The sequence below is a fragment of the Rosa chinensis genome, chromosome 1 (assembly GCF_002994745.2).
Source record: "Rosa chinensis cultivar Old Blush chromosome 1, RchiOBHm-V2, whole genome shotgun sequence".
In the NCBI taxonomy this organism is placed as follows: domain Eukaryota; kingdom Viridiplantae; phylum Streptophyta; class Magnoliopsida; order Rosales; family Rosaceae; genus Rosa; species Rosa chinensis.
The window spans coordinates 21099786-21126520 of NC_037088.1; the positions used below are offsets into that span (position 1 = coordinate 21099786).

The window sequence follows — 26735 nt, forward strand, 5'->3', positions numbered from 1 at the left end:
AAATGTGTAAGATGTAAGACGAGGACCATATGTCATCCTTCAAATTTTGAATTTCAAAATAACCTACACCTAAAGTCTTTCCATCTAAACTCTCTAACCCTAGTCAACAGCTATTCCATGCCCTCCACACATGTCCTTGGTTGGAAATGGTTGGAAATTCAGCATTGACCTCTATTGACCCATTTTTTTGTCCGTTTGCGCACTTTCTTCTCCTTTCTTCCTTTAATTGAATCTCCACCGAAACTTCGAAATTGGCCTTTGGTTTATTCATACCAAATGTTCCTCCATGAGTGTATATCATCCTGGTAAAATTTCAGAGCTTATTTCACCGTGGTGTGGCCGGAAATACTGTCGGAATTCATACAGGTCCGGTTTTGCAGTTTTCATCTTTTAGTCAGAAAGTTGGATCGATCTTTTGACAACCTTCCACTCAGAACTAGCTATTTCACTATTCATAAGAAATGATCCTTAGGATTTCTAAAATATATCTGGAAATTTTCAACTCATTTGGAGTTCATTTGATCAGTCTGCTGCTCCTCCTTTCTTGCCTAGCTCGGTTTCTCCTAGCCGGAGCAGGAAAATGTTCTAAGATTGACTTTTTAGTGCATTTCCAAGCTTTTCCATTATTTCCTAGCATGATAATAAAAAACATAATAAATAGATATAAATGAACACAAAGGTTAAGCAAAAGTGCAAGATTAGGGAAATAATTACTAGGTAATTATGGACCTAACAAAATACCTCACACTTACACTTTGCTTGTCCTCAAGCAAAAACATAAACTAAACTAGCACAAACAAACTAAAAGTCTCGCTTACATCCTTGGGATTTTACCATTTTCCCTTAGAAAACCATGACTTAGTGGATTGACTTTCAATTAAACAAGCTTAGAAACCAAATTTTCGAAATGCAAAGCTAGTAATTGGATTTGGAAAGTCATGCTCAACATAATATATAGAATGCATATACCATGCGTGCCACCATAAATGATTCACATGGGATTAACTTGAACCACATTTGTCTAACCATCAAACTCACATGGATATCACTCATTTTCATTCAAGTGTTTAATGGTTAGTGTTTGCACTAAAAAACAATTCAATTGACATGCTTTCCATAGGCTTGCTCTTCCATCTTTTCTCCACATGCTCATTGCATAAGTTCCCTTGGATCACAAGGTCTTTTATTTAGGTTGTAATGGGGCTTAGGTGAGGGGTTAAAGAAATGAAGGGAAAGGAAATTACAAATTCTAAGCCTCCTAATAAGCAATTCTCTTGTTGAGTTCCTTTTTCGCTAAGACTCCAGGTGCTTTGTAAAACCTTCTTTTTTCTTTTCACAAACCCAAAAATTAAAGGACTATTAAAAACTATTATTCCCCCTTTTGTACAACCCACACTCTTTTTGTATTTATTTTTTTCACTCATACTATTTTGGCACAACAATTTTTCTATTTTTCATTTTTCTATTTTCTTTTCTTTTGGTGACCCTAGTCCATATTGACTTTGAATAATTCTTTTGATATTTTGAACATGTTTCTAGGGTCACCTTTTTCTCTTATTGGCTACAACCCGTAGCTCTCACTCACACAATATCCTACCCACCTCACACTTATTCTTTTTTAATTCCTCAAACCCATTTACAAGCACCAAACTAATAATAGGACTCACATTGCTTACCACTTGGCTTAGAAAAGGTAGGAAAAGTGTTTAAGTTTTATAAAGGTAGATATTTGTGGTGGTGGAGAAATGAAAAGGCTAACACATTTTTTTTTAAGGCTCGAAATGGCTTGCTAATGGATTTTTTCTTTAAGGACAAAAGCTATTTGGCCATGCTGGATTCCTAATGCCTTGGTCTTCCCCAATAACAACTCATGCTTGATATAAAGTTTCGAAAGATTTGGAGCAAGTTCTAGATTACATGCACAATGAATTGATCACACAATGAAAGAATTAGTGCATTTGAAACTTGTATGCACTCTCTTAGGCTCAAAAGCTCACATAATTAGGCATAGATAGTTTCAACAATTTTAGTCCTCATCTTTTCCACATGAATGCATCTAAAATGACATAGGCAATATGAGTTTAAATGCACGTGAGCACAAAACGCCAAATCCATTTATTAAATAAGCATTGATTTTTCAATCGCTAAACATGCTCAAAATAAATCAATCCAGTTAGGCATAAGTTTGGTCTCATCGTCGGGGGTTATTTCAGTTTAGGAACCACGCAAGCAAGTCAAAATCTTTTTGTATTTTTCAAAAATTTTCAATTTTTATGGATTTTTCAATAAGGGTAACAAATGAAGAAAAGGATAAGGAATGTTATTACTTAGCCTTACCACCTCACACTTAAATCACACATTGTCCTCAATGTGCCGTTATGAACAATTGTGAATCATGTGCAAAGCGTAGGACCAAATAAAAACTTCCTAATGCTAGTCAACATAATTTATTAACAAACTAAACATTGGCTTAACAAGCACCTCACACTTAAAACATCATATAGTCCTTAATGTATAATAAAGCTATTAAGATCCTATCAATGTTTTGGGGAGCATGCATCATTAAGGCCGCAACTAGCATTTAATAGAACTAAATTAACTACATGGCAAGAGAGAAAGGCTAGCCACCTCACACTTGAACTTTGGATAATCATTTGAATAAAAGCTAAATCTTTTGTGTCTTATCCATTGACCAAGGGTGAAAAGGCTATCAATTACTCAACTTGCCGCAAGCATAACAACACAAAAACACATAGAAATACAATCAATTCATACTAGGAAAACTAAAGAGTAGAGTTAGAGAAATGCAAAATCTTTGTAGATCGATCCCCCACTTAGCTCTATAGTCCAAAATAGGTGATAACCTCACAAGGCCAAGTTAGGCACTTGCCATCTCTAGCTCCATGCATCACCAATTGAAGGAACCTCACACTTAAGCTTTGAACACATCAACCCATGCTCTCGACTACTCCCAAACTCCCAAATTCTTCATCTTGGTTTATTCTTTTCACCATTTTGGAGTCCGCCAATCCGGGTTTAAGTTTAAGGACATTAACAATGTCCAATGTGACTCAAACTAAAACTTTAAGTATTTCTAGAAAATTAGAACTCAAATTAGAATTTGTAATTAGAAAAGCAAAAGGGAAAAGAAATCCAAATTTGGGTGTTGTCTAACACTCAACAGTTCAGTAACTCCTAATGAAATACGACCAGGTAAGAGTAGGAAGATATTTTGGTGGAGCCGAAGCTCACTTGAGTACACTTCTCTCATTCAAATCTTACCTAGACATCGTATTCAATCGGATGAGCCTACTTGTGAAGGGTGAATAAACTCGACGTTACAAAGATGGAATCCAAATCCTATTTACTTAAAAAACTACAAGTTCTAATCAAATTCAAATTTGAAAGAATTAAGTCAAAGCACTAATTTTAATTAATTAACTAAAAGGTGAAATTGCACAAGTAATAAGCAAATAGCAAATAGGCAAGACTATCTTACTAATTTCAATATGCTCAATTTAGTCTTTTTTTTTACCACAATTTACAAATTTACTTACCCAAAGTACTTGTAGCAATTTCAAAAATTAAACTACCACGCAAAAACTACCAAATAATTAAAGGAAAAAAAATTAAGATAAACTAGAAAAAATGGGTTCTCTAGTCCCACGGCAACCTAATAGGGATTGAGTTTTACCTCAATCCCCGGCAACGGCGCCAAAAACTTGTTGGAGACATCATTGAGTGTGAAAATATGTGCAAATTTGTGAGATGTTCCCTACTCCCAAGTATAGGAGGTCAAGTTTTAGTAAAGGGAAAAAGTAAAGAGTATCGTACCCAAGGGATTGAGTAACTCTACCCTACCTAGATCACCGCGAAAATAAACCTAGAAAACACATGCAAAGTCTACCTTTTTACAAGTTCAATAGTTTTGGCCCTTTGGAAGCCTAACTACCAAAAGTGATATTAACAATGGATAGTAGTGAATCGGCTTTTGAATTAATTTTAACTATATTAAAATTAAAGTGCAAATAAAGCTAAATAAACTAACAAAGTGTAAGAAATTTGATCAAATGAGTTAAAAGGGGTTGTAAGGCATCACACCTAACCTCCTTTGTGTAAATTTTAAGTAACCAAATCTAACATGCTAATGCCAAGATGGAATCCCCCTCAGTTCTCTTGATTATCGAGTAACCAAGAAACAATTATACTAGAGAATGTATTGAAGCTACCCCTTGATTATCGGACATAACTCTCCTACAATCATTTTAGTTTCTACCAATTCCTTGATTATCGAACACAGGTAGACCTATGTAGATGCAAGCTAAGATCCCTTGATTACCGGACACCTAAGCCACATCCACATGATAAGCTCAATTGTAAGGACCCAAGCAACCTTATTTGATTATCACAAGATTACCATTTCTACATTTGCAACATGCTTAAGTTTACTAAGTTTGTCAAGCCTAGCATACTTTCATGAAATTATCAACATTTACCAACCTTAGGTGACAAATCTAAGAAGTATAAATGATGAACAATTAAACTAGCAAAGTAAAAATTCATGGCATGATCCATATTAAATTTAACTACATAGTTTGTACACAAATTCGGCTAGGGCTAAACCCTTGCCCCAAATTTATTCTACTCACAACTCATAGTTCCATAAATTAAAGCCATAAACTTGTAAAGCATCAAGTTAGGAGAGAAAATAGTAGATAAAGGAATGAATACCCACGGGTTTGGTTCCAAAAAGAACCAAACCGTACCTCTAAAAACACTTTCTACCCTCCAAGATGCAAAATAAGGTGAGAAATGTTTCCTAGCATGATATTTTTGGTTTCTAATAAGAGAAAAGAACCAAAAACACCATGCAACTCCACAAAGTCTCTTAGAAGTATGATAAGCAAGACTCGAATATATAAAACTAGAGTTGTGATTGATCAAAAGTGTATAGATACTTCGGTTTTGGTAAGGAAAAACCAAGAACCCAAGAAGCTATACACCTATCTCTAAACAAAACTAAGAAACTATGCACTAAAGCTATGAAACTAAGAGAAATGTGTGAAGAGATGTGTGAGAAAGTGAGAAGAGAACATGAAAAATGTCCACCATGAGGGGAGGGTGTTTGTATAGGCCAAGAGTGATGAATGGAGGGTGGAGATCAAAGGAAATGAAAGGCTAGATGTAAAGAATAAATGTGTAAGCACAAAATGTGGATCTAATCTTTAACTCCACATGAAAATGACTTAGGAAGCCCATAGATATTTTGGTGGAGGAGATGAAGTAAGGGTAGAAGGGTCATTGGGAGACAAAGGTGTAAGATATAAGAGGAGGACCATTTGTCATCCTTCAAATTTTGAATTTCAAAATAACCTACACCGAAAGTTTTTCCATCTAAACTCTCTAACCCTAGTCAACAGCTGTTCCATGCCCTCCACACATGTCCTTGGTTGGAAGTGGTTGGAAATTCGGCATTGACCTCCATTGACCCATTTTTTTGTCCATTTGCGCACTTTCTTCTCCTTTCTTCCTTCAATTGAATCTCCACCGAGACTTCGGAATTGGCCTTCAGTTTCTTCATACCAAATGTTCCTCCATGAGTTTATATCATCCTGGTAAAATTTCAGAGCTTATTTCACAGTGGTGTGGCCGGAAATTCTGTCGGAATCTGTACAGGTCCGGTTTTGCAGTTTTTGTCTTTTAGTCAGAAAGTTGGATAGATCTTTTGACAACCTTCCACTCAGAACTAGCTCTTTCACTCTTCATAAGAAATGATCCTGAGGATGTCTAAAATATATCTGAAAATTTTCAACTCATTTGGAGTTCATCTGGTCAATCTGCCGCTCCTCCTTCCTTGCCTAGCTCGGTTTCTCCTAGCTGGAGCAGGAAAATGTCCTAAGATTGACTTTTTAGTGCATTTCCAAGCTTTTCCATTTTTTCCTAGCATGATAAGAAAAAACATAATAAATAGATATAAATGAACACAAAGGTTAAGTAAAAGTGCAAGATTAGGGGGATAATTACTAGGTAATTATGGACCTAACATTATCCCTTTGGTGGAAAGGACATGGAATGTTAGAAGGAATCATGGTTGCATTGTTTCCTTAAGTTGATTTGTGTGAGTTGTTGATTGATGTTCATGAGTTACTCATACAAGCTTTCAAAAGCTTACCGGGTTTGTTGTGTGGCAACCCGGTGCACTATTCAATGGTGTAGGGGTTAATCCTGCAGGTCAGGGTAATCATGACTGAAGCTGAGGTAGCTTGTTGGCAGCAGAACGGGTAGGAAGTAAATTTTGTTGGCTTTGCAATTGTTATAACTTTCGTTATGTAATAAGTTCTGAGGAGCATTTACGTTTTATTTTGTTGTTGGCAATTTAATTCGTAAGCTTGTGTAATATATAATTCTTTAGGGCGAATGTATATTGACATAGTGCGTTCAAGGCATTAGTATATACTTGGTTTAAAGGGGAAAAAATTCCAGGTATTTTGTATTGATGACTGAACGATCACGCATGTATAATTATGAGATTATATATCGATTTTTATTGTGTTAAAAATTAGGGGCGTGACAATATATTTCTCTAGAAGTCTACTAACACCATAGAGACTAAACTAATTTATCGTACTACAACACTATCACAAAACTCAATTGATCACAACTGACATTGCACTCACCAACCTTAAAACCATAACAAAGTATCTATAGTCATTCAACAAATCAACGGTTATTGCAACTTAAACAGATTTTGCATATTGACCGGTTCCTATTGAAAAATTAGACTAATTAAAATCTCCATCTGTCGTTCCACTTATGCACATAGAAATCCCTATTAATCACATGTATAGGTAACGACTCTTCGTTAAGAATAGTTGATTAAATATTCAAAACCCACATCTTGTAATCAAGATAGTGAAAAAAGAATATAAAACTTCTAAATCCATACTTTGTGCGAAGACTCCAAAAGGATGCTTTGCTCAGTTACTCAATTGCCACTGATGCGCTTAAAAGCAAGCGCGCAATTTAGCCCTAAAAAGTCATCGTTAGTATTTGACAGGACCCGCCCCGGATTTCATCTTGAAATCCAAAGAGGCCCTGCGGGGCCTACCTCAGAAGAAATTCTACCAAAAATTTGGCGGAACTCCCTTTAAAAGTGGACTACCCAAAAACATGTAGAAAGACATTTACACTTCTAAAATAATCCACCCTTAATCTTCTGGAGCCACCCTGCTCCCCATATCACAACATCTCCCGTTTCACAAACAATTCTGAACTTAAGAATATTAATATCCTGGGTTATCAGAGCAATCTAATGTACAGGTGTACAAGATGATAAAATATAAGATAAAGGACTAATACTTTTAAAATGCGGAAGCTATGACAGCTATGCCTCAACCCCATGTACACTCGACCTCAAGCTAAATTGGCCTGCAAACTGGGCATTTGAAACTGAAGGGCACAGGGAAAAACATTTAAAATCCGTTAGAGTGAGTGGACGAAAAATAAATAATTTCAAATGAATAAGTAAAACTTAACGCTTTCCCAAGTTATTCTCTAAAACCTCGCATGCAGTAACAATATTGGAAATACTTTTAATCATCATCTTTACTGCAATCTTAATCACTTAAAAATAGAACATCTTGCAATCTCTTAAAATCTCATCCTCAATCCTTATAAAAATATCATTTTCAAGAGGCTCGTTTGATGACTAGGAATGGCTGCTGTCTAGTCATCTCATGCCATGTAGGAGGGACTGCCACCCAGATGACGCATCGGAAGGGACTGCCAACTAGCCACAGGTAGTTAGAAGGGACTGCCAACTAACTACCTCATGTCATTTGGAAGGGACTGCCAACCAGGTGACGCATCAGAAGGGACTGTCAACCGGGATGTAGTCTAGAAGGGACTGCCAACCAGACTATTACCTAGAAGGGACTGCCAACTAGGTAATATACGCATGCGCCGAAGATAGCCTCCTCAATAAACCGAATAGCCTCCTCAATAAACTGGAAACAACCTCTTTTAATTACTTGCTTTCGGACAGAAACTCACTGTTACTTCAATAAAACATTAAAAATTCACCAAAAGCATAACTCAGGATTATCTCGCTAACTCAAATCTCAATATCTTAATAAATCCTCGAAAGTATAGATCAAATACTCTGTAAATCAATAAATGCTTTCGGAAAGAAATCTCAATCTAACTCAAGGCTGATAAGTGCGGAGCTCAAAACTCAATAAATCTCGATAATTCAATCATGCACAAATATTTGCTAAATCCTTCATACTCGTATATCATCATAAAAACTGATATTCGAAATCAATAATTCTCATAATATTTTCTGAATCAGTCGCTTCCCGAAAATCATTTCCCAACTCAATAACTCATAAATAATTAGCTTGAAAATATATTGAAAGCCCTCGGGAAGGAAATCCACTAAAAATTCAGTAACTCATAGGGCATAATAAATCTCAAGAAATCAAGCTCATAAAATCATAATACTCAATAATTCAAATTAAACCTCAATCGAAAATTAATAATATACTGCATGCACATTTAATTTAAAATAAATGTCCACTCACTGTACTATTTAGGCGACCACACAAACGGTTTCATTCATCGAGCAGTAGCTCGGTACGTCGTCCTGTACACAATTATAATTCCTGAATAACAATCCGGAAATTAAATACCATTCCCACATCATATCCTCATAAATCACCTATCCACTTCTTCTTGGATTCAATCCAAACTTTACCACTATTACCAATTCATCGATTAAGTATTCCAAAGCAGAAACAAGGGAAAATACGAAGGTCAAATTCCCATAATCGACACCCGTCTCACTAAACTTTAGAAATTCATAATCCATAACAAATCACACCACAATCCACTAAAATCACATTTACAAACTCTACAACAAATATAGGATTTAACTAGCTAAAAAAAAACATAATATAAATCACTGTTCATACACCGTACTATTCACCTTCGCACTATTCATGCGGTGACACTGTTCATGCGGCGGCCAAGTCCTCCTCCGGCCACCAAATTTCATCCACAACATCATCTCAACATTTCCAATAACTTTCTCAACTGTGACAAAGTCAGAAAAATTAAGCACTCTGAAGTACAGTGAAATTTTCCAATTATGCTTTCTTCCTCCATGCTTCTATCTGGGTTATGAAACTTGGCGAGCATGAAGAGTGGCTCAAGGCGCTTCTAATGGATCTGGGTTTGTGACCGGAGGTGGCTGGAAATTGGCGTTGACCAATTCGCTACAGTAAAAAGTGTTGGCTTCGATCTCCACATTTCCAGCCAAATCGCCATAAACAACTCCCACATGCATGTTAAGGAGGAGGAGACGAGTCTATTGATGCTCGCAGCTCGCCATTTAGTGGCCTAGAGGTGGTGAAAGAGAGAGTTGCAGAAGAGAGACAGAGAGAGCACGGGAGAAGGAGAGAGAAAAGAAAGAAAAGTTACCTGGCCACAATAATTTTTCAAATTTATACCGATCTACCATAAACAGTAAGTTGCATATTTTGCTTATAACTTTCGCATATGAACTCCGATTTTTACGAACCAAGTATGCACGCGCTCGGTTTAATGTCCTCTACAACTTTCATGAAGAAAAGTTTTTCAAATTTTGACCCAAACAAAAAGCCAACTTTTAGGGCCCCTAAAATATCGAAACGGAGCCAGAAAGTAAATGTAAATGTTGTTTACCCATCGAACGACTCATAAACTGGTAAATTTAGGTTCAGGACGTTACAGTATATGGTAAATATGGATCGTTCTAACTGGGGATTGAGGGTACACCTGTCATTGTAAAACAAATAAAGAATTAAAATAAATACAAAGTATAATATTTACAAAAATATATACAAATAACTAAATAAAAGGGGGATTTAATTAAGAATTAGGGTTTTGAAAATTAAAATAAATAAAAGAAAGAAAATACAAAAATGCATGTACAAGAATGAAACGTAAGAAACAAATATCAAAACCAATTCCATGTAATCAAACTCAATTCGAATCCTACAATTGATCATCTAAGTCATAAGAAAGAAGTCGATCATGTGATACATTTGAAGTAAATGATTTCCCATATTTTACTTTCCTTTACTAATTAATCTAAGTGAAAGCACCTAGATCAATCCTATTAAACATGCAATCAAAGTCTAGAAAGCTAGCTAATCAAGACATGTTCAACACAAGAAACATAGAGAAAGGTTATCAACTTAAGTGACAACCTAGTATGAATAAGTTCATCTATTTGCAATTCTCTTCAATTGAATTCGACCTTTACTACTTGTGATTTAGGTTCACAAAACTATTAGGTGAATTGTTTACCTAAATCTAGCATCAATTACATACAAATCCTATAAGTACTGTCGACCCAAATAAGATAAACATATAAAAATTTTCTATCAAGCAAATTCAATTGAACAAACTCACATAAGCAACTTAGAATCACAATTATGAAATTTGAAAACTTTATTTAATCATAGAATTTGGGCTTAAACTTTGCCCTAAACGTTATTGTTAACTAGAACAAATTCATACGAAATCAAACAAGGAAATCAAAAGATTACAAGGAAAAAGAATGAATTACACTGTGAGTGGAGATGGATATGGAGAGCTTGAAACGTTGGGATCTTGAATCTTGGAAGCAAGTCTTCAAGGTGGATGATGGAGGCTAGGTCTTCACGACTCCTTCTTCTTCTTCCTCTCCTTGCTTGAAAATGCAGAACTTGAACTAGAGAATGGAGAGGGAGCTTTGACGTTATGGGAGAGAGAAGTGGTGTGTTTAAACGTCAAGCATAGGGGGGTTTATATAGGGGGATGGCTAAGCTTCATGATCCTTCTTTTAATTTCTCAAGGAATTAATCTGATAATGCCACACAGCTTTGACCAATCACGTAGCACCACGTCAGCTCTGTTTGTGTCATCCAGCCAATCAAAAAGCTCCAAAATAAATCCCTAATATATTGTTGCCGATTTTCCCAAGATTTTATCTGATTTTATTCACAATTTTCGCCCAAATATCTAGGCATGAACCCAGACAATGTATCCGGACTCATTTTGGACATTTTCTCCCTTAAATCTCTCCATGACTTTATCCTAACATTCTCCCCTTGATTTTCTCTTGATTCACATTAAAACTGCAGATTTTAATTCCTTAATTTCGGCTAACATATCTTGAGGGAATTGAGGGATGAATCTGGACTTGTTTTGAGCATTTTCTTGTTGCACAATCCCTTGAAACTCTCCCTTGATATTCTCAACGTAATTTCCTTGATTCTCTCCTTGATAATTCACATTATCTCCATCATTTCCCATGGCAAAAATTAGATTTAACCTCCCAAAATATCTCTAACGTCAAATTCAAGCCATGTGGTCTCCTAGAGCCTTCAGGTTTCCTAGCCTCATTAGGATTCCTGTGTTGACTGGGATTCCTGGTCAGACCAGGAAAACTCCATTTTTTCATTTTAACTCATTTCCTTGTCATTTATTCCAATGTACCTAGAAAATAGAAACTAAATTAAAAATGATTAAGTAAATGAAATAACTAAGAAAAATATGAGAAAATAATTATTAAAACGTCGCATAAAAATGCTCATATCAGCATTCAGCCACTTTCTTCTATAGAGTTTTATGTATATTTTAGGGTTTACGTTGGAGAAAAAGTGTTTTCCAAGTTAAAACCACATATTGTTAGTGGAGGTAAGAAGAAATTTTTATTTGTTTTTATTTTCCCTCTTTTGTGTCCTTATTGATAATTTGACATGAATTGACATTGTCATCTATAACTTGAAAAAAAATAAAAAAAGAGTTCAAATACCAAATTTAAAGATATGATTAGAAGCTCCCAAAAATAAAAAATAAATAATCACGTGCTGCCTCTAAATTCTAATCCAAAAGCCATCGATTGGCGCGAAACCGTGTGAATGCCAAAAGCAAGCAACCCCACAGGCCACAGCCTTGGTTTAGGGTTTTAGCTGTAAAAGCCCCAAATCCCAAACCCCTCCCGGGCCGCGGCTCTATGAAATCCTCAGTCTCGGCCATAACCCGTACCCCAACCCCCAACATGGCCTTAGCCTCCGGTCTCCGCCTCTCTTCCTCTATCCTCCGTTACCGCCTCCCTGCACCGCTCAACTCCACCCGCTTCTGCGGCCTCCGCCACAGCCTCTCCGACCTCCGTTTCCTCTCAGCTTCCTCCTCTCGTACTAGGCCCCAGCTCCGCTCCATCAAAGCGAGGCCCCGCGACGACGACGACGACCTCCTCGCAGGCGGCGAGGGGCAGAATGGGAATGGGAGCGTCCTTGTCAAGGACTCAGATCAGAGAATCGTTCGTGTTGAGCTCCACAAGGAGGCCACCGATGCCTACATGGCCTATGCTATGTCTGTACTGCTCGGCCGTGCCCTGCCGGACGTTCGCGACGGTCTTAAGCCAGTGCACCGCCGCATTCTGTAAGTCGCTGTTTGGTTCCTCAGAAATGTAATGTTTCAGGCAAGATGTAAGAATTGAATTCTCATTAGTCTGCTTTGTGATTTATGTATTTTGTTTCCTGAAACTACAGGTATGCAATGCATGAATTGAGGCTTTCGTCCCGAAAACCATTCGTGAAATGTGCTAGAGTTGTTGGAGAGGTTCTAGGAAAATTTCATCCTCATGGAGACACTGCTGTGTATGATTCCTTGGTGCGAATGGCTCAGGTAAATGGACCGTTTCCTATTCATGAACAATTAAGGTTATTCGAGACAAGTGTGATAGTACAACACTGATTTGCCCTCGATTGTTCTAATTTTACATTCTATTGAAATATGTGGGTAAAACCAATTGATGGACGTGTAATAAATTGTTTACCACAAACCATTCGTAGACAAGTGTTTTGCCTGCAATTTTTATTGAATTCCTGTCTACATTTCCATCTATTTCTGGATGCCCTGAAATTTCGTTCGCAACTTTTATATTTTATCCCCACCCCACAACTTCTTACAAGTAGAGTGATGCATGTGCTGACCTTATGGGACTCAGAGGCTATGGGGATTTTAGTCAAGTGGAGTTTCTGTAGTGTAAAGAGTATTGAGTTCAAATTTCTTCGGGTGGTATTTTTGGAGACAAATTACATGAACTTTACACTGGATGATATTTGGGAAGCAAATGTTCCATATATCCCTTGTGTTTATTCATTCATATATTTTTCTTTTTAATAGGGAGGCTTTTAATCATTGTTATATGTACAAGTAGGTCAAGGAGACTGCAGCCATAACTTTGTTATCCAGTTGAATAGGAGTGTTGGGATATCTTCTGTCTTTGTTTGGGTTGTTGTGTTAACTTTTATGAATATTTTTTTTGATGGAATAGAGACTTGTTAGAGTCTAACTCTATGTTAAGAGAGCAAGAAGTTTAGGTTCTTTGGTGTTTGTGGCTGGAAAGAAACAGCGTCTTGAGGAATTGGACACTCAATTCGGAAATAAAAGCTCAGTATTCATGGTAGAAACAGGCTGCACACTTCCTCTCTCTGTTTTCTCCTTTTCCTATGTATCTCCTACTACATTGGGTGATGTCTTCTTGACATCCTTTCAACCAAGTTCTTTTTACGTATCTATATACATAAAAAATCCCTTCTTTCAAGTAACTCCAGGTCTTTGGTGTACTGCATTTACACTAGGGGGCCCATAGTCATGTGGAGTTTCTCTTTTCTCTATGTACACCAGGGTGATGTCCGCTTGACATCTTTTCAACAAAATTCTATTTATTTTTATAAAAGAATCCCTTTTCAAGTAACTCCAGCTTTCTGGATTCTACTCCATTTGCCTTTTCGGTTTTGGTTAAGGTTTGCATTATTGAAAGGTTTAAACTATAAAAGTTCTATATAAGAGGTATTATGATGGTGAGGAAATATTGGCAGATATTATGATATTGATAGTCGTCAATCTACATAAATACAATGGTCATACCAAGTCATATGAATAAAATCGTTGGAACTGTATTTTGAAATTGAAATGCACATGTCCCTTTTGAGCTCGGTACTGTCCATCCATGAATGGGATAGTTAATATCAACCTGACGACAATGCAATAATTTTATTTCCTTTCACACTATAAGCCAGTTTTGTGAGCAATTATATATTTACGCAAAGCCTACTTACTACTCCTGTGTTAGGGTAGGTTTGTGTTGGAGTTGAAACTTACTGGTAGGGTAGCTGGGTGTTTCTCTCAATCTTCTCTTGAAGTTACTTTTGAGTCCAGCTGGATATTGGGTGAAATCTGGTAAATTTTCTAAATTATCCAGGGATATTGATATTTCCTTGATATCAGTACAAGATCAGAAATACTGGAGAAATATCGAGCTTCACTGTGCATATTTTATTGATGACTGAAAAGATAGATATATCAGGATACAGCAGATATTTCAAACTTATTCAAAAATATTACTTCATCTTTTCTAACCAAAGTTTACTTGCACTCTTCTGATTCTATTAAATCTTAATTTTCCAGGATTTCTCTTTACGATCCCCACTGATTCAAGGGCATGGGAATTTTGGTTCAATTGATGCTGATCCTGCAGCTGCCATGCGTTACACAGAGTGCAGATTGGAGGTATGTTTATAAATTACTTGTAACTCAAGCATCATATGGATGCTGAAGTGCTATTTTTATAAGTATGATCTGGAGATGAATTCTAAGATCTTTCTTTTCCAAAAGTGGTCAACCTCTCTCTCTCTTTCTCATTATGGATGCTGAAGTGCTATTTTTATAAGTATGATCTGGAGATGAATTCTAAGATCTTTCTTTTCCAAAAGTGGGTCAACCTCTCTCTCTCTCTCTCTCTCTCTCATTCATTTGTTTTTTAGTAACCTTTTAGTTTTCAAAAAGGTAAAAATCTTGTTCCAGATATTTTACTTCAAGCATTGCACATTCACAGAATGTGAACAAGTTGCAGTGTGCTGGAGTCTGATGCAAACTCAAGGAGTGTAGGGAACCTGCTCCAAAACCTTTTTACTATTAATTTTTTTTTTTCCCAGCATGTAGTGCTCTTTTCCAAATAGCTGTGCCACAGTTAGTTGTCCAAGTAATTGTGAGATGGTAAATAGTTCCCCTCAATTATCAATAATAACTATTAAAATGAAAACCACAAATGCTTTCTTCTCATTGTTCATCCCCAAAAAGATCTGTTATTGCTGTCTACTGCCTAGTATATTAACTTTGCAGGCATTCTTTGGTGCATTAATAGTTTGTTCAGTCCGTGTTTTGCAATTTACAAGAATATATTGATCTTAATTAATTATTAACTATGTAAAATTTATGTTTGCAGGCGCTGACCGAAGCAATGTTGCTGTCAGATTTAGAACAGGATACGGTCAGAGCTGTTTTGTGCATTATCTATTCATAAAGCTATACTGCTTGCTCCATCAATGTTTTTGTGAATAAAGTGCTTCATTTGTTGCAGGTTGATTTTGTTCCAAACTTTGATAATTCACAAAAAGAGCCATCACTTTTACCTGCTCGCCTTCCAAATTTATTATTGAATGGTTCTTCAGGGATTGCGGTATTTTTCTTAAGTTCCATCATGTTTGACTAGTAAATGCGAAATCTGTTTTGTTCTCTTTCTTTTAATTGTATATCTTCTATACACATGTGGGTGAAACAATTGTCAGGTTGGCATGGCAACAAATATCCCTCCGCATAATCTTGGGGAATTGGTGGATGTTCTTAGTGTGTTGATTCATAATCCAGAAGCTACAGTAAGTGATGAGACCTTAATGCTTTTAAGTTTATGTTATGTGTTTAAATTAGTTATTATTATTATTATAATTTTTTTTTGTAATAATGGATTCGTCTTTTGAACTGGTTCATTATCATGGCTGTTCTTATTACTATGAAAGTTAAGGAAATAGTAAGCCAATCAATTAAAGATATAAACCCACAAAAAAGTGTATCCACGATAAATATGTGACCAAAGCCTTCCATGTTGTTGATTTTTGGTTTCCCCTGTGACAGCTGCAAGAATTGCTGGAATACATGCCAGGACCTGATTTTCCAACTGGAGGAGTGATTATGGGCAACCTTGGGTAAATAATACTTTTTTAATTTTTAATTTAATTTAATTTAATTTTTTCAGTTGGAGGAGTGGTTATGGTTTCATTTAACTAGATAGCTTTTCTGTACAGTTTTGCTTGTGTAATCAATAATGTTTTGGCATATGTCTGTGGTCAAGTATCTTAGAGGCATATCGAACTGGGAGAGGACGTATTGTGGTCAGAGGAAAAACTGATATAGAATCTCCTGATTCTAAAGGCAAGCGAAGTGCAATCATCATAAAGGAGGTAATGTTTATCTTGGTCTTCTTGTCTGGTTTGCATTAAATATGCATTCATAGTGATTGATGCTTTGTGAATTATTCAGGTCCCTTACCAAACTAACAAAGCAGCTCTGGTGGAGAAGATTGCACAACTTGTAGAGGATAAGGTGATTTAACTGTTGCATCACCCACATGATATTTAGTTTTTGAGGTCATAGATGGTTGTTGTTTGCTTTCTGCTGTTTTGTTGTTTTCTTCTCCCTTTTCATGTTTGTTCTTTGTCCTTTTTTCTTCAGATTTTAGATGGCATTAGTGATATTAGGGATGAGAGTGACCGCACTGGAATGCGTGTAGTGATTGAGGTATGTTCTTTTTTTTTTTTCCTCAATCCTTTGCTGCTCTGTGCATTTTGAAGCTTTTAAATACTAATATTCTAGGAGTTCGCATACTTTTGTCTAAATGGATCAGTGAAAGACTGTTTGCAATTGGATAATGATTCTATCTCATCCTCTTTCAGCTCAAGCGAGGATCCGACCCATCTATTGTTCTGAATAATCTATATCGCCTCACATCTCTCCAGTCCAGCTTCAGCTGTAACATGGTTGGGTAAGTGATATCTTTCTCAATATCCACATATGGGCAGACATACAAGATACTGGCCTTTTGCCTTTTCATTGGTCTATATTAGTGTTTTCAAAGGAGTTGGTTGCGTGCGCCTGAGGAGCTAATTGGGGCAGGGTGGCAGGAATTTGCCTTTGGCTTTCTGTAAATTGGCAGTTTGCTCAGAATGAGTATGCCTTTCTCTGTGAGGCCACATTTTTTTTCAGAGGCATTGCTGCAATCTGCAATGTTCTTTTTTTTTTTTTTTCCTGCAGTGAGATCTGACATTGAAGATCTTTTTTGTCTTTTCAAATCTAGGTGATAAGATCACTCTTCTTGTTTTTTTTTTTCTGCCTATCCTCATAGATGTCGTTTTATTTAAGTAGTATTTTTGAAGGAAGTGCCATTCTGTTTGCTAAGAACAGACTTCTTCTGCAAAAAACCACATTTGCAATAAACCACATTTGCAATAAACCACTTTTTTTTTTTTTCCTGCAGTGAGATGTGACGTTGAAGATCTTTTTTGTCTTTTCAAATCTAGGCAATAAGATCACTCTTCTAGTTTTTTTTCCGCCTATCCTCATAGGTGTCGTTTCATTTAAGTAGTATTTTTGAAGGAAGTGCCATTCTGTTTGCTAAGAACAAACTTCTTCTGCAAAAAACCACATCTTTAATAAACCATCTGATTGGTGACTGTATTCCTTCTGATGAGTTTACTGTTAATAAGTTCTGATTTCTCATTTATTGAACTACTGTATTCTCTTGGTTTAAAGTTTCTGCTCAAGTTATGCATCTAACACTTATTACGGATTTTCATTTAGTATTTTTGTCTGTACACAGTATTCTCAACGGTCAACCTAAACTGATGGGTCTAAAGGAATTGCTGCAGGTGACTACTTAAGTTTCCTGTTAAAAATATATATGTAAACACCCGCCTAGAGATTTGTGTGTGTGTGTGGGATAGTATTTAAGTCGCTTCTTTTGCTTGACCAAAGAAAATGAAATTACCATTTGTGCTTATATGTGTAGATGATTTTATCCTTAATGAGACATGGTTAGCGGGTTTAAGGCAAATGGAGTCAGAACAAGACATATATGCTTAGGCTTCATTTACTTCGGAAAGAAATCTCTTCAGGACAAATGTTCTAGCAGAAAACTGAGAAAAATCTTCCTTTTTTTTTTGGGGGGGGGCTTCTCGGAATGTTGTGATTTGTTCATTCTGATAGGGCTTTTTCTCAAGTTGATAGTTGACCTTATCATTATTCAAACATTTATTGCCTTGAGAAAACTTATGTTCATGAAAGTTAAGGCAATGCTTATATACACTGAAAAGGTTGTCTGTTCAAACAAACATGTGGGAAATTTCCAACCAAGAGTTTTTTCTATTTTATTACATAGTATCTAAGACAAACAGACTAGGAGCGTTATGTCAAAAATCAAGCTTGGAAGTAAATGCAGAAGATCTGTTTCAACTTCAAGAGATCATAATAAGATATTCTTGCCTTGTGCTTTATGTCAGTTGCATCATGCAAAAGATCTGTTGTGATTACAAGTCAGCTAAAGTTTTCAAATTCCATATATCTCCATTGTAATATTCAATGGGCCCTTTTTCGTTCCTGCTTCTAGTTATCTAGCCACAAGTCTTCATTTGTAAGATATCTGATTGGAGGACAATGTTTATATTTGCTTTTATAGTTTTATTCATTCCATTTGGAAATTGAACCACTAGAGTTAATGGAAGATGTTTTATGTAGTTTTCACCATTCCCTCATTAATACCTTTTGTTATGGGTGTGTATGCAGGCATTCCTAGACTTCAGATGCTCTGTTATTGAGAGACGTGCTAAATTCAAACTTTCACAAGCACAGGACAGAAGACATATTGTTGAGGTATACTCATTAGTTTACTATTTTCTTTTAACATTTATTTCCCTAAGTTTTCCTGGTACTCGTTTATTATGTGGTTGCATGTTTTCCATAAACCAAGTCTCAAATCTTGAGAGAAGATTTGATATTTTACATTGCTTTGAAATTGTTTGAGCTGTTTTTTGTGCATTGTTGTGTTATTGTTACTATTTTACCGTATCTATATTTATGGTACTGCACTATGGAGGGGTGGTCCTTTGAACTTTCATATTTCAAATTGTTGAGGGATAAATTGTGCCGTTCAAGCACTTTGTACAAATGTTTCTGTTCTGCGTTGACTTTGTCATCAACACATTAAAATTTATCTTCTTCTTTACATAGGGTATTGCTGTAGGCCTTGATAATTTGCAAAGAGTAATGCGTATAAGTTTGGAAGCTTCTAATAATGCAATTGCATCATCTCTTCTAAGAAATGGTGAGCTCCTCTGTGCCCTTAAGTTTTCTCATCTCTTTTCTATCTCTGTTCTTTAAATATGATATAGTAGGTTTTGGTAACCTGATGGTACATTGAGAAGAAAAGAAAAGCCCACTGGGGGTCAATGTATCAGTAAAAGAAAAAAGAACTGATAATGCAACTGGAGTTTCTTGTTTTCTGTGATTAAATTTTTCTGGTATAAAGTGGAATCTATTAGTTTTGACACGATGTTGGATGTTTGGGCACTTATCTTGGAACTAGTGCAATAAAAGTTGATTGACACTTATCTTCATCTTGCGTTCAGTAGATTATAGTCCACTGTTAATTTAATTTGGGGTCCATCTTGTCTTGTGGTGGTTTTATTTTTTTGTTGCTTTACTTCTTTTCAGCAGTTTCCTTTGTTATCTTTCCTTGAATCTAGACCTTGCAGTCTTCAGGTAGGAATTTAAGCATGCCTAAATTTTTTTGGTGTTCCATGTGCAAGATTGGGCTGCACAGGAGGGAGTTTGTTATATAGAATATTCCTTGACATGTTAAGCTTTATGGGTCTAGATGTTTAAGCAAACATTTCCTGCACATGATCGGGCCTATTTGACCGGTGTGTTTTGGGGGGGGCGGGGGTGAGGTTTGGGGGTTATACATGTAATTGGCCGTCACATTTTGAGGAAGCATGCTGAGAATATAATTAGAAGCTTTGCATCTACAACTCAAGTATACCAATCAGATCATGGGCGTCTTCATCCATTTGCCAATTAATTTGGTGTTGGATGCTCTAACTTTAACTACTACAATGGCAGGTTCAATTGAACGGATGAAACCTAACTTCTATTCATAATAATATGTGAAGCCATATGAATGTAGCTGGTAGATTCCTAGACTTACATGGTTACATTCCTCTGCTGGTTTTGTCATTTTCCTTATACCTTATCATAAATATTATTTATCCATTTGTTCTTTGTATTTTTTAATTAGTTGGGGCAGCTGTTTTTCAGCAGTAAACATGGGTTGAAAATATTAGCATCCTCTTATGTTTTATTTATTTATTTATATATTTTTTGCAGAGTTCAACCTTTCTGAGAAACAAGCTGAGGCAATATTAGACTTCAACTTCAGAAGGCTTAATGTTATGGAGGTGCAATAGTAACCCTATGTAAATGCAATTTTTGTTTGCTTGGTGACAGATCTAGGATCAAAGTTTCAGCTAAAATCCCGATTCTCCTTGTTGTGCAGAGGAAAAAGTTTGATAATGAAAGTGAATCGTTGAAAGAGCAAATTTCAAAATTAGAAGAACTATTGTCAAGCAAAAAACATATATTGCAGGTATAGTTGAAATTGTATATGCTTACCAATGAAGCAGTCCATTATATGCTTATTTTCAAGAATTCAATTACTGGGATATACCTGTTCATGCTGATTCAGATATATATTGCCTTTGTTTTAATATCCATTTACAAGTTTCTGATTTTTGATAAACACCAAGTGGCTACATTGCATTGCGATGATTGCGATGCAATGTTGAAACTAACTTGTTAGGACAACCACCTGTTTGGTTGCTTCCTCATCTTATTGTTCTTGTGTATAAAATGAATAGCATTAAATGAATAAACTTTCAGTTGCTGATAATCTCCTGGCTAAGTTTGGCATTATAGCTGGAAGTTTAACTAGCTTACAGATGTTGGTTCCAGAAATTCATATAGGACTAGGTTTTACTTAGTTTTCCTCTTATTAATCGATAATATCTTAACCGTTTGTCATTACGAACATTGGACTGATGAAGTAGTTGGTATCAGTAAGTAAAACAGATGCACTTATTATTATTATTCTTTTTCTTTCAAAATTCTTGAATTGTTTCTTACAGTTCATTGTAGGTGTTATTTTTCTTTCCACACTTGAATTAAAATCCTAAAAGCAAAAACTTTTTATTTTATTTATTTATTTATTTTTGTTTCTACCAAAGCTTAGAATCTTCACTCTTCAACCCATTATTATCATTGGAGTTGAGTTATTGTCTTGGAACAGTTATTGTTTTGGGATATTTATGTAGACCAGGAATTTTATTTTCCAACCGGACAAGTTTTCCACGTTTCCGTGTTTACTGTCATACAGTAATGTTTTGCCAAAATATTGTTATCATAGTAATTCTGCAATGCAATAAATTTCACATCTTCAGGTTTTATCATGCCAATATGAAGCATATTTGTTCCTACGTGTGCTATATATTTTTATGCTTCTAACACGAGCTATAAGAAAAACGAAATCAGCTAAATCAAGCTAATACTAAAAACTATTGTACTGCAATAATTTTCAGTGATGTCCGGCAGATTAATTGCATGGGAAAAATATGCCTGGTTGAAATGGGAAATATTTCTGCAAAACCTTAGTGGTACTTATCATTTGTTTTATATTTGGTTTCTTCATTATCTTTTTACTATATTTTTCGGCCGAGGTTTGAAATAAATGCTCTAAATTATGCAAACACATTTTATATTTTCCCGTCCTGTATCTTGCTGATTCTTGTTGTTGTGGTCAGAGTTTGTTTTATAATGCTTAAATAGTTTTAAACTCCTCTGTGTAGATTATTTCCGAAATGCAAATCTTATCAAGTTGATTATGAACTTTATTGCCTTGCTCCCATAGAGGATGGCTAGAATTTCATTTGAATGGGTACGAGTCGGCTGTTGGATGTTACGTAGATTGAACTTGATATGAAACAAAAAATAAAGTGGTGTACACTGTACAGTCAGTCTTGGTATTATCATAGCGTATGTCCCATTGTCTAGGAATGACTTTTAAACGTTCTTAGTACGAGTATCCCATTATCTTTACTATCTTACTGTTCATATGCACTCCAGTTTCATGTAACAATTTCTTTTTCCTTAGATTGAAGTACATGCTTATTTACTTTTTATTTCTTGTTTTTTCAAACAGGTGGTTGAACAAGAAGCAATTGACATAAAAACCAAGTTTGCTAGTCACAGGCGTTCGATGCTGGAGGAAACTGATGGTGGTCAACTTGATGATATTGATGTTATTCCAAATGATGAAATGCTTTTGGTATAGGCCAATACATACTTTTGAGGAATTTTTAATTTTATATGGCCCCCATTTCGTTTTGCAAATAGGCTAAATGCATACTTACGAGTCATTCATACTTAATGTATCGTTATAAGCTCCTAAGAACTAATCCTTCCTCAATTTTCCTTTGCATATAATTATCAGGCCTTCAGTGAAAAGGGGTATGTTAAGCGGATGAAGCCCAACACGTTTAATTTGCAAAATCGAGGTACCATTGGTAAATCTGTTGGGAAATTGAGGGTAAACGATGCAATGTCAGACTTTATTGTTTGTCACGCACATGATCATGTTTTGTACTTCAGGTACCACCTCTCTCTCTCTCTCTCTCTCTCTCTCTCTCTCGCATAGTGGGTAATTGTAATAGAACTATTCAACATTTTGAGACATATATGATTAGTTCAAAGATTGGTTCTATAAGGCTCTAAACGCCCTGTTGTGTCAATAAGCTTCTTCACTGCCACAACCAAGGAAGTTGAGAATATGCACGTAATAAATCCTGTGTTTTTTTTTCCCAAAAGAAAAAAAGAACAGGAAAAGTTAAAACACAATAGAAAAGGCTTGATTTCCATGTCTTATTTTTTTTTTCCCTAAATTGCTACTTACTTTCCAGTTTCCACCCCACGACTTATTTTTAAATCTACTGCATGAAATGCTAAGCCATTCATCCCATACAATAGGCTGCATAATAATTTGCATTTGGTTCGTGATTAAGATTGTTATCTGTTACAAATTGAGTTGTTTGTTTTTCTAGATTGTACTCACAACATGCCTGGCATTTATGTGGTTAATTGTCTGATTTGTGACAAAAAATATTAATTGTGCAGTGATAAGGGAACAGTCTACTCAGCTCGTGCATATAAAATTCCTGAGTGCAGCCGCACAGCAGCTGGTACGCCACTGGTTCAGGTAATTTATCTTCTATCCTAGTAAACAAGCTCTTTTTGTAGCAATTCATTTCACATAGAGCAAGATTCTTGTTTTTCTTCAATTATGGATCGTAATGTGTTTATGTTGGAGGCAGATCTTATCTCTGTCAGATGGCGAGAGAATTACATCTGTTATTCCTGTGAGTGAGTTTGCTGGAGATCAGTTTTTACTAATGCTTACAGTGAATGGCTACATAAAGAAGGTGTCTTTGAGTTCTTTTTCATCAATCAGGTCGACCGGAATCATAGCAATTCAACTGGTTTGGCTTCTTCCCCGATTTATTGTTGTTTTCTGTTGATGCATAAAGTTGTCCTTTGATTCACAGCTCAGTGATGATATGACAGGTCCCTGGTGATGAGCTGAAATGGGTCCGTTGCTGCACAAATGATGACCTTGTAGCGATGGCATCCCTAAACGGAATGGTCATCTTATGTTCGTCTGATATTGTAAGCTTACTGCACTTTGTTGACTTTGTATGTAGTTCAAACCCATTTGTATTATTATTATTATTACTTTTATTTATATTTATTATTATTATTATTATTTTAAATTATGAAAGAACAAGAACTTTGGCATGCAAAACTGCTTTTTCCCTATAGTGGTCGAGTAGTGTGGCATGCGAAATTCAGTTGTCATCATGAAAACTGCTTTTTCCCTGCAGTACTACTTTTATCAATCTTCCAAGAAATGATGAATTGTCATCATGAAAGAACATGAACTCTGGTGCAGAATTGCCTTTTTTTTTGTTTTTTTGGTTCCTGTATTGGGGTACGGAATTGGTGTGCAAGTAAGGGTGTACAAATTACTTGTTTCGCATAGACTAAGCTTAAAGTTAGAATTTGTTAAGGTAGCGTTAAATACGAACTTCTTGTTTCAATCTTGGTAGAGAACTAGTACAACGGTACAATCTTGTTGTTTCTCATTACGATACTGTTAATTCAACCTGAAGGGTAGTTATACTTGTAACTTGGCTTCTTTTGATGTTCATCCTTGTTATGTACCAGATTCGAGCCCTAGGCAGGAACACTCGGGGTTCTGTAGCCATGCGACTTAAAGAAGGCGATAAGATGGCAAGCGTAGATATTATACCAGCAGCTATGTGGAAAGACTTGGAGAGGGTGTCAGAAGCACCAGAAAGCACGTAAGTCTTTAAAACTAACATGTCTTCTCATCATTGATTAGCATCTTACTAGTCTTAAGGGTGCCTAGGTTATGGGGCTACCAAAACATATGAATATAAGTGCTTCTGGTTGGATGTTTGAGCTGCTTTTGCGCAATCTGAGTGTTAACTCACTTTTTAGGACAGGGAGAGAGGAAGGAAGAAAAATGAAGAATAAGCTAGCATTCAGATCTTAATATGCCCAATGATCAGTGCATATGCAAATTTTAAGAGCAGTACATTACACTATACTTGACCCGTTCAGTGTCTAGGTGCACTCAGATTAGCTTTGTTTACAGAATTTGGGCAGATTATATCAATGTCCATCGTGTATCTAGAAAGTAGATGATGTGATGAATAGGTGGATTTTGGAAAGAGACGGAAGAATTAAGGATATTTAGGTTAGGGGTGGAATAGCTCACCTAAGGGAGAATTACTTGACATAATTTTGGGATTTGCTTTCAAGACTTGTTGGTGGACTAATTAGTATTATGATAGAGTTGTTTGGGATGTAAATGGCCTTCTCTCTAAACTCAGTAAGTTGGGATCAAGAGAGTTTAAAGTTGGTTTTACTCTCCTAACATACTAACGCACTGCAACCAAATTATTTGATATATACATGTTATATTTTGTTTCTTCAAAGGAAAAATCTTTATATTCTGTTTGTGATTTTTCAACAGGGCTAGAAGTCTGAAAGGCCCGTGGTTGTTGTTTGTGTCTGAGAATGGATATGGGAAGCGTGTTCCCTTGAGCAGATTTCACTCTTCCCGTCTGAACAGAGTGGGTCTGATAGGTTACAAGGTATGATTTTCCTAATATAAATTTTTTGGTCCAAATAAAGATCACGAGAATGTACAAAGATTAGTTTGTTTTAATTCAATGGCTTAAGATCTGTTGGGTTTATGTCGTTTTCACTGCTCCATTTCAGTTTTCTGCAGAGGACCGATTGGCAGCAGTTTTTGTGGTTGGATTCTCTGTGGCAGGTGATGTTGCTAAAACTAGTTTCTGTTTTTTTGTTTTTTTTTTTTCATGTCTTTAAGCATTTTCCTGAACTCGTTTTAATTAAATTAAATTAACAGAGGATGGTGAAAGTGATGAACAAGTGGTCCTAGTAAGCCAAAGTGGTACTGTGAATAGAATTAAGGTGCGGGATATCTCAATACAGTCTCGCTATGCAAGGTAAGTTTTGAACTCGTGCTTTGGGGGCTTATGATCTGAAATTTATTGGTCATACTGTTATGTGCATGATTTGCATGTATGATGGACAAATCCATATTATCACATCTAGTGGTTGGACAAATCCATATATAATATTTTTTTTCTCAACACATTTTCCAGGGGTGTTATTTTGATGCGACTCGATCTTGCTGGAAAGATTCAGTCTGCTTCATTAATATCAGCAACAGATGAGGTGCCAGAGATTGAAGTTGATGATGAAGCTGCAATTCATGGTTGAGTAGATGTAGATCCAGCTAGACTAACATGTTTTAACTGGGAACACTACATTATGATCTACATTTTTGTCATATGAATGAAGGCTTGGTTTTGGTGCATCATCCAGCACATCATCCAAATGAGCCTGAAATGAAGTCTTTTTTGCGGTTTAGGTGCGACATAGACTGCAGTGGAAGTCATTTTGGTCGCATTGTCAACCTCGTCATCATCTCTTGACAATATGAAACTTCACCGACCATTTTGATTTGTAGGCTGTATAGTAATGCAAATCTGTACAGATAATAGTGCTATAAATTTGAGATGATTCTAATGAGAATGGTGTATTGAAACTTTCTTTCTCATCTGTCACAACTCGCAAGTTTGCTTTATGGTTTTCTTTTTCTACTCGTTGTTCTATTCATTTCCTTGATCTGTCTTAGTTCTACTAATTAGGCAATATAAATGTAAACAAAAAGGACATGATGCTCTTTTGCATTTCACTTATCTCCCGCATATGGAAGGATGACTTATTACAGGGGGCCTGCCATCTCTCAGTTCAAACTGGTCCATGGATTTGAGACAATCTTCATACCATTAACCCTGTGACGTGCGAAATTCGTTCTCATAAATTGAGGTGCACCTTTCAGCTGGATCCCTTCTGTCTAAATGAAGGAAAATGCAAGCTAAATTCCAGTCTAAAATTCTCATGTAATAATATGAACAACCCCAAATATAGGATTTCTGAGACTCTAAATCTCAAGATAGATTGTCTGCAGTCAAAAAGCCGTTGCTTCTTTAGGACATGCTTAATTTTGTCTGGTGGCCCGAAATCAAATTTAAGCTTTTCCATATATGAATTTCTATAGCAGGAGATCAAAACCTTCCCTCACT

General features: G+C 36.0%; 1 protein-coding gene across 1 annotated transcript; it reads left to right on the top strand.

Moving 5' to 3' along the window:
* Positions 1-11943: 11943 nt before the first annotated feature.
* LOC112188815 (DNA gyrase subunit A, chloroplastic/mitochondrial) lies at positions 11944-26233 on the top strand. Its single transcript, XM_040515155.1, has 26 exons — positions 11944-12471; positions 12582-12717; positions 14506-14607; positions 15323-15367; positions 15458-15556; positions 15666-15752; positions 16009-16079; positions 16226-16334; positions 16414-16476; positions 16606-16671; positions 16827-16915; positions 17750-17798; positions 18712-18798; positions 19156-19249; positions 20311-20381; positions 20480-20569; positions 22178-22303; positions 22469-22626; positions 23149-23230; positions 23346-23510; positions 23596-23697; positions 24256-24392; positions 25091-25211; positions 25339-25393; positions 25490-25589; positions 25749-26233. The coding sequence occupies exons 1-26, from the start codon at positions 12044-12046 to the stop codon at positions 25864-25866; spliced, it is 2850 nt and encodes a 949-aa protein (XP_040371089.1). The 5' UTR covers positions 11944-12043; the 3' UTR covers positions 25867-26233.
* Positions 26234-26735: the final 502 nt, after the last annotated feature.

Bases quoted from the DNA above. Each gene is read 5' to 3' on its own strand.
- LOC112188815 (XM_040515155.1), top strand. From the start codon at position 12,044: ATGAAATCCTCAGTCTCGGCCATAACCCGTACCCCAACCCCCAACATG. The intron at 15,557-15,665 runs GTATTTTTCTTA...AACAATTGTCAG, and splicing joins ATGGTTCTTCAGGGATTGCG to GTTGGCATGGCAACAAATAT. The intron at 20,570-22,177 runs GTATAGTTGAAA...TTTTTCAAACAG, and splicing joins GCAAAAAACATATATTGCAG to GTGGTTGAACAAGAAGCAAT.